Here is a 9,338-nt window from a genome sequence, read left to right on the forward strand (position 1 = left end):
AAAAATCACAACCTGTTTGAAATGAGCTATTTTCTCCAGTTTTTAAGACTTCTACACAGATTTATTTTGTTTACCTCTTGGAGTAAAATACCTCAAAAAAAAAATGTTTCCCTTCATCTCCTTCAGTCACAATTGGCACATAACACAGTGAGCTGCTTTGGCTTGTTATCTCATTGTATACTAACCCTCGTGTTGTCCTTGGATCAAAATGACTCGCAGCTGTGTTCAACCAAGTTCTCTTTTATTTTCATATTTTTGGGGATCATTGGTGACGAGGAGGCTGTGAGGGTTTCTTTAAAGAATGATGACCAATGATCCCAAAAAAATATAAAAAATATAGAAATAACTTGGTTGAGCACAGCTGCGGGTCATTTTGACCCGAGGACAACACGAGGGTTAAGAAAAATTGAATGACAGATTTTTTTTAATTTTTTTTTACATTGATTGAAACAGCAGCAGTATAAACCAGGTATATACACTGTATATATGCTGTCAGTCTGGTTGCTGTCTGATATGAGGAGGATCACGCTCTCATACATGGAGGTAGTCTGTCATATACTGTGTTCGTCCCTTTGTCGGACGTCCAGAATGACATTTCAGTGTCGTAATCCCTGTAGACGTGCAAAGTTGTTCAGAAAAAAAAAACATATTTTTGAAGATTTCAGAGTGAGAAATCAAAACAACCTGTGAATGAGCTCCAGAGTGTGATTGGTTCATATACATGCTGGTCTCAGTCACTTCAAATTGCACTTCAGAGCGGCATTTACTACAAAAACAAAAAATGTTCTCTACAGAGCGATACTCTATGTTACAAGCTGTTTGTAAACCTACCTGACTCGGCACCTCACCCAGAGGAGAGAGCCTGACTAATCAATCATTTACAGACCACATGTAGGAGCACGGGGTCCCGGCAGAGCGCAGCAGTCAGTCAACAGTGATTACAGCTCAAAACCTCAAAGTGCTTCGTTGGCCGAGTTGCATTTCAATCACGGGCCCGCCGACGCCGCCGACGCCGCCGACGCCGCGCAGGCAGCTCACACACACAGCAGAGCGTGAGAGCAGCAGAAAATCTCCTTGAAGGTTTTTCTCATCTCCTGGCTGCGGAAGGCGTAGATGATGGGGTCGATGACGGAGTTGCACATGATGAGGATGAGGTACATGTTGAAGTGGGACATGAAGCAGGTGCAGTAGGGGTTCCTGGGGCAGGTGATCATGAGGATGAGGTGGAGGAAGAAGGGCGCCCAGCACACCACGAACACCCCGAGGAGGATGGTGAGGGTGATGGCGCCCTTCATGTTGGCCCGCTGCTGGATGGGGGCGTTGCCCGGCAACGCCGCGATGCGCTTCATGTGCAGGCGCGCCAGCAGGAACATGTGCACGTAGAGCGACGCCATGAGCACCAGCATGGTGAAGAACATGGTGATGAGGCATATGAGCACGGTGATGCTCTCCGAGTAGATGATGAAGAGGATGCCGGACACCGTGCAGCAGGTCCAGATGCTGCTGATGACCAGCATGGCTCTCCGCAGCGTGACGATGTTGTGGTAGCGCAGCGCGTAGAAGATGGTGATGTAGCGGTCGACGGCGATGGCGAGCAAGCTGCAGATGGACGCCAACAGGGAGCTACAGATCATGGAGTCGAACACGTTGTCCATGCTTTTGATGAGCGTGACGGGGATGCTGAGGTTGCCGCCGTTGATGAGCTCGATGACGATGGTCTCCGAGGCGTTGGACACGCTGACGAGCATGTCGGCGACCGCGAGGCTGCAGATGAAGAAGTACATGGGCGAGTGGAGGTTCTTGTTTTTGACGATGGCGGCGACGACCAGGATGTTCTCCAGCAGGCTGATGATGCCCAGCGTGAGGAAAACCTCCGTGGAGATCAGCAGCTGCTCGTAGCATCCTGCCGACGAGCCCTTCTCCTCTCCGGGTAAGTCTTTGTTCAGGGGCAGAGTGCCCGAGGTTTGGCTCCTGTTGTGGTAGCCTTGGATCAATCCATGGTATTCTGTGAAGTTCATAATGGCTCCTTTTTAAATTCCCTCCTCTTTGGGCGAAGAGTTCTTTTTTTTTCTCCCCCACGTTATGCGTCCATGTAGTTCGCCCGTTTTAAATTCTCAGCTCCGTCTGGCTTTGGCTCATCCTCGTTACCTGCTGGACAACTTGAAGAGGAATGAACAAAAATCACCCTTCAGGCTTCACCAAAGAGAAGCAATTTTTCTTCAAACATCTGCCGACGTTATTTCTCTCAACCGAAGGCGGTCCCGCCGCTCTCCTGACATCTCTGCAGGGAAACGGAGTGCAGTGAAGATGTTGAAAATAGATGCTCCCTCAGAGGACGAGTGGACGGAGGGAAGCAGGAAGCGGCTGAAGGAACGAAGCATGTGTGAGACGGATTCAGAGTGAGCGGGAACATGAGAGGCAGAGCGGCGCAGCTCGCTGGCAGATGATCGCTTCACGAGCTGCTGTGCCCCCCCCCCACACACACACACACACACACACACACACACACACACACACACACACACACACACACACACACACACACACACACACTCTCTCTCTTCCACTATCTCTCTCGCTGTTATTATATCAGGCACACACACCCCCGCGCTCCTCCGTCCAATCAGCTCGCTGATAAGGTGGGAGGAGGGACAAAGTTCGGGCTGAGGCATGAATGGAGATTTTTGTAAATGATTCAAACTTGTTGCAGCAGATAAGAAGGTTTAAAGTTAAAACCTTAAATGGATAACTTGAATTAAATTAGATGATTCAGGTTTTCACATAACAATGAAAACATAAAAACATGTTTTATCATTAAATACAGCTTGAGAGACACACTTAGATAAACCAGTAATATTATTGATGATATTTTAAGTATAACTACAAAGAAAATATTTTATAATCTCACATTTCTGTAATTAAAGATGCACATCCAGCAGTTATAAAGCCACGTTAGGATTCATTTGGAGTCATCTTTCCGACCACGTGATGAATCTAAGTAAAATATTACAGCTCTGCTTTGGTCTCCACCAGCTCCTGAGAAAAACATCAAATCTTTACCTGCTAGATGGTTTTTGCTTTGGTTAAAATTGAAGTAATATTTCATGTCTAGTGTTATTTTGATAACGATAGTAGATACGGAGTGTAAAGTGGATTTATTAAAGCTTGATTGCTAAAAAAATTAAAAAAAAAATTAAAAAAAAAACCATTGGCTGAAAGAGGCAAACAAGTTTGTTTAAGCTACAGTGTTGTTAAATAATTTGATATATTGTTTATATAAATATATATGATTCATAACATTTCAAACAGGCTCTAACTGAGTGGAGGAAGAAACCCTCATAGAAAATATTTTATTTATTTTAACTTTGACAAAATCCTTTGTTTCAATGGAAAGTACATTACCATTTATATCACATTATAATATTTATAACGCATTAGCCACTTTTTAACATCGCCACTATAACAGGTATAATTCATCCTATAGTGATATATCCTATTCAAATGTTGCCCAGTTGAAAGGTCAGAAAATAATCATTTTCTCTTGACAATTGAACCATTTTACATACATAATAATATTAAACTATAGATCATATGACCATAACCGCCTCTGCAATTACTTTGCTGCAGCAGGCAGCCGTTAAAAAAACAAAAACAACCTTGACTATGTAATTAATTCCGTTGCACAAGATCCAACACAGTCACATCTCGAGGAGACAGTCAGGGTTTTTCTTTTCTTTGGGTTTCCTTGAAAGTGTGAACGTGTCTTGTCACGAGTTGAACTCTTTTTGTATCTGTATATGTTTTATGGTAACCTTGGCGAAGACAACTTTCTCTGCTTTTAAAAAACCAACAAGAACACGTGCATTCAGTTCACCACTGCATGTTCAAGCCTTTACACATTTCAGTGAGATGGAAAAAACACTAATATTTGAACAAAAGCGTTCCTGACAGACACTGTGAAGAGTTTTCCAGAAGGCTATGTTGAATTAAATTAATTAAAGCTGCTGCTGACCAAAAATATTTGATAGATTCTCGGCTAAAACGTGTACTCTGTTTTTCTTACCACATCGACATTTCCATCCTTTTCCATCAGTGACTTAAATCCCAAAATGTTGTGTAGAGGATGATAAAGGAGCCAATTATAGATTGTGCAATGAAACGCATCCTGAGCGCTCGAGAAAGAGGTAAGTCGGGAACTTATTTAACTAGATTACAAATTCTCTGCCGTCATATTGATTCATCTCAGCTCCTCAAAACAAGCACCGACATCGTTGCTATGTCCAATCAATATTTAGCTCGTGCTGTGGCTCGAGCTTCTATCTCGAGTACAAAAACAAAAAAAGGAAGGAATGGATGTCAGCGATGCTGCAGATGGATAACATTCAATGAAGAGACAATCAGTCACGGGATTAACAGGACACACAAATTAAACTGGGAGGCAGAAAAGCACTCACAGAACTGTGATTATTCTTTTGTATATTTGATAATTACGAGAGCTAATTATTGGTCCAAAAGGTAATTGTATTTCTGGTATAATTAAATTACTGTATGTAACAAAAGCCATATTATTCACAGCACCAAATGTTCCAGTGACAATTTATGTCATTTGAAAGCAACACTTGGTGATATCTGCAAAAGCTACATGATCACGGTGAGAAAAAGTATTCGTATAATTCTCGACTCATTATACAACTGTGAAATCATTTCCATCACCCGGCTGTCCAGCAGAGAAAACTCACTATGCTACAAACACGGCAAAATACAACTCGCAAAACAAGCACAACAAAAAAAAGAGGTAAAGATGATGGAGAAGTAAAAATATATATGAGAAAGTGTAAAGCGTGACGAGGTCTGCCTACAGAGGGAAGATGGAGACGCTCGGAGGCATCAAACAGGATTTTCACCCAGGAAACTGCTACTGGTGTCACGTGAGAAGCCAAAAGTCAGCGGTGATTCATTGCAAGTAATGTACGTCATGTAACTCACATCGGTAACAACGTATAGTTTCTTTACAGCAGATTTCGTAACCGGACCCAAAGGGCCCACAATTCAGAGACAAAGCAGCCCTGTGCTTCTCATATCTTGTATTTACACCCCTGAAAACACTTGAAACATCTAAAAATGAGGCTTCACTCGACGGTGCGTTTGTTCTGAAATGTCACATTTTGCCGCCAGCTCTTTCCGGTGACACGAGGAAACTTTGCCATTTGTTTGATGAGGCTGCATCAAAACAAGCACCGCGAGATCACCTGCTAAACGCTTCTCTCGTCGTTTTACCGCACCGCTCGGCTCGACTTTGGAGAGAACCCTGCTGCCAGTTTGTGTTTGCACGCCCACGCAGCACACACGCCGCGGCGTGTACATCCAACGCACCTTTTCTGATAACTCAGCTGTGGTCCGTTCATTTGCGAAAGCTCACTGCTGCTCTTCAAGCCCTCCTTCAGCACCTAAAAACGCGTCTGCTCAGCGCTCCTGCGAGGCGTCCCCGACCGACTTCTCGCTGTTCCAAGGCGAAAGCTGAAAACTAAAATGCGTTCCTGACTTTGTTGTGGTGGCGTCTCGTTTGCATCCCGCAAAGTCTCAGAAAGGACAAATCAGTGCACACATTTCAAGAGCATGTCTTTGTTTTCTTTCTTTGTCGTTTCGTGGCGTCTGCACAATTCTGCTTTTCAAATAAAGCACTTTGAAACATCTGTAAATGACGTATTTAACACAAAAAAGGACAGCGATATTGTTTCTTTCAGAATCAATCGTACAAATTGAGTTTGATGCAACTTTTCCGACAATCACAGGATCACCACTGATCAGGTGCCTAAAATCAGGGGCCTCAAACCCTCTTCGACAAAATGAAGGTGTCCGAGAGCTACTTTCTGTTTCGTAACATTTATTGCAAACCAGCTGAAGAAGCTGCTTTTACGTGAATAATAACAAATTGATACCCAACACACATTTTGTTAAATTCAGCAGCATGTGTGTGATTTCTACTTGCAACTCTTTTGAAAAGCGTCAAATAAAACCATCATAACCAGGAAAATCCAGTGTTTTCTCCTTCGATTGAGACCTCTTGTCCCTCCTGAAAAAAAAATGCATGTCCAGGTCAAAACTGTGTAACACTGGAGGGCTTTTGATTTGAAAGCGATGGACCGGAGGGAGTCACCGGCATCACGAGCCAAGGACGCAGAATCATTAACATGGAGGAGCATCTTCAGGGCAGTGGAAGGTCAGAGAATGTAAAACAATGAATCTAAGGACCACATGTGTCACTCTCCCCTCACTTGTGCCCAAAATCACCATAACTTCAGCCTGCGGCGGCACCACCGCTCCCTTTGAGACTAATAAATGATAGTAAATCAGCTCGTGCTGATTCCGTTCTCTCAGACATAACTTCTTCCACCGCTTTTCTCGCCCGCTTTGGTTTTTGAAACGGTGCGAACGCTCGACAGCGACGGTCTGCCTCCGTGTTTGTTTTCTTCTCAAGTCGCGTTTGATCCCGTTGGGTTCCTGTGAGATCTTAAAGTCCCTGGAAACATTAAAGTCCCTGGAAACACCAAAGGGTTTGGTCCTGTGTCACGACTAAAACCTTCAGGGTGTGCATTTTTATGATTAAAATATTTAAAATCTGCTAAATCTGTCATTATGTCTCCTACGTTTTCCAAAATCAGTTCAGATATGAAACTATTTGGACCTGAAACCTGCAGAAATCAACACAGTGTCATCTGCATTTACACAATAACTCACTCTGCCACTTTAATAATAGCAAGCTGGCAGAATTAAACTGGCTGAGTGAGAAAAGGCCGAAAGTTAGATACAGAATTAGAAACTCTGAATTTCTTCTACGTAATAAAATGCGACACTTAAAAGCAGATTAAAACACATGCGGACATATTAAACTCCCATTTTTAAATATCTTCATTTGTTAGCTGACTTCACCCCCGTGTGGCTCGCATGATGCCGTCGCCCCTAAGTGAACGTAAGATCTTAAATAAAAATAGTTTTGGGGGCAATTTAAACCCATTTGTCTTTCACATATAAAAGGTAGAACAATAATATGAGACTTCACTTGTAGAAGTACAATGCAGTCTCACAAAATGAACACCCTCCTCCTCCCCCTCCATAACACATTTAAAACTACATGTTAAAAACTACTCCGCCCACGACTTTGTATTCAGTGCATTAAAAACACACTGAATAAACAGAGCAGCCATTAGTCATTAAGAACTCTCCTGAGACAAAGCTGGAGCTGCCAATCACTCATTTTAAAATAAATGTATTATAATGTGTTGAGTCATTTAAGAGGGTTAACTCATCTCCCCTGGTTACATTTTAAAATAAAGTTGTTAAGATGTGGATAAAATGGATTTTTCTTAAATGTATAAAAAAAATTTGGCAACGCTTTTTGTTTTTGTCTTAAAAGGAGGAAAGTGCCTTCTCATTTCTGAAAGAGCCTTCTGCATTAAAGAGAGATACTGTGATTATATAAACTGCAAAATGAACAAAGTCAAAGCTTTTTCCCCTCTTAATGAAATACCCTTGAAAAGCCGTTACTATGGTAAAAGGTGTAAAGTCAGTTGGAGGATGAAAAACAATCTTTGTCTTCGTATCTGATGCTCAATGGCAAAAACAAAAAAACATCAGCTTTCCTTCACCTTCGATACAGATGACATTTATGACAAATACCTGCGAGAGTTACACGAAAGGACAAAAGCAATGTTTTAGCTATAAAAATAAAGACTCTTTATGTGCATAACTGTTTGGTAATTTTGTTTAAAAGAACACAACATAGTGACAGAGTAAATTACAGATTTTAGGGGTTTATATGATCCTCAATTTACGGTTCCCTGTCCTATGTATTCCCCACAGAGCTCTCCTGCATCAATATATTTTATTCACTCTTGCAAAACTACTATGAATTCCCTCCTGTGTGACCTTTAAAGTACTCAAAAGCAAGCTAGAGAGATATGATAGTGATTTCTATCATATATAGAAATATTGTGTTTCTGTTAAAAAATAAATATGAGGCGGAGAAACTGACCTTTTCCACGTTAAACCATAAAAATCAGGATACTTTTGAGTATTTTCTGATGAAAGAAAAGGGGACATCGCTGCCTTTATTTAAACTGCTCCGTAAAGGTCAGGACGAAGTTTTTGGCTACCGGCTGATAGTTTAAAGTGAAAAACAAATTGATTATAAGATTCCTGGACAGGTTGAAACGACACTGTTTTAAGATTGGTGTTTTTTTTTACATTTGTTTGGACAAAAAAAAGAATTTGACTTTATTCATGAAGAATGAAGTGATCTTGCTTACGCAACTAGGCAAGTAACGGTCTTTCATTTCACGTTACGTTCGCAGTGCCTTGGACATATTGATCATGTCCTCTTGGGCTCTCCGTGCATCTGGGACTCATTTCTTTCCCGTCTGGCGAAGACTTGCTCGTTCACTTTCTACACAGACGCACTGGTTGAAAGCAGTAACAGGGCTTTTAGTGAGTAATTGCATTTAATGGACTTCTTTGTGTCTATTCAGAGAAAGCAGATACTGCTTTGACTGTTCAGCACCATGGACAGAGACGCATTAAGAGACTTTAAGGCGGTCCTGACTAAAGAGAACGTCCATGTCCTGATCGCCGTGCTCGGGGAGGTCAAACTTGGCAAGTCAACTTGGCAGGAATATTTTCAACTGGACCAGCAGTGTCCCCGCTGATAGCTGCAGCTCAGCCGGATTACGTAAACCAAATGGACGGGACTCTGCTGGATAACCAAACACTCTTATCTCACAGGTCCACAAATGGTGGCAAAAACAAAACTACGCTGTCAGTGACAAGCAGTCAAAGATGCGTCTATTATTGAAACGTTTGTTGCGAAATATCAAATTGATGTTTTTACACTTGCCTCTCTTCATTTTTGTTTATCTACTATAAACATGTTGATTTTTACTGGATTGTGGAGATATCTGCGCTGAGGCAGCGCTGTGCTGTCCGGCACAGTATCCACATAAATAAGGTAAATTTACCTTCAGACAGGCAGCAACAAATGTTATATTTCAACTCTGAGAACAAACTTGTATCTTCCAGTAGAAATCCCATGATGTCAACACGCTGCACACATCAGAGGCAGCGTTTGATTACCAAAGGCCACAGTGTAAACAACAAGAAGTGCATCTTGATATTTTGCTTTGCGGGACGAGGAGAGCTGCAGGGGATCCACTGGGGAAATTAGCACTCGGGCTTCTGCACTCATCTCTGCCAGCTTGCTTGAAAGTTCATGGACTTTGTGCCGGCAAGGTGTTTGAGATTTTTTTCCCTGAATGAAAAAAAAGTGTATAAAGTTCCAACTGGCA

The 9,338-nt window shown here is 42.1% G+C and overlaps 1 protein-coding gene across 1 annotated transcript; it reads right to left on the minus strand.

The window, feature by feature from the left end:
• Positions 1-1,018: 1,018 nt before the first annotated feature.
• Positions 1,019-2,445, minus strand: mc4r (melanocortin 4 receptor). The gene has a single exon (XM_069706797.1). The coding sequence runs from the start codon at positions 2,016-2,018 to the stop codon at positions 1,035-1,037; it is 984 nt and encodes a 327-aa protein (XP_069562898.1). The 5' UTR covers positions 2,019-2,445; the 3' UTR covers positions 1,019-1,034.
• Between the last annotated feature and the right edge of the window lie 6,893 nt (positions 2,446-9,338).

Source organism: Brachyistius frenatus, unplaced genomic scaffold (assembly GCF_029030835.1).
Source record: "Brachyistius frenatus isolate BFR_SWC_R1_liver_20210118 unplaced genomic scaffold, ASM2903083v1 Contig_65, whole genome shotgun sequence".
NCBI lineage: Eukaryota > Metazoa > Chordata > Actinopteri > Embiotocidae > Brachyistius > Brachyistius frenatus.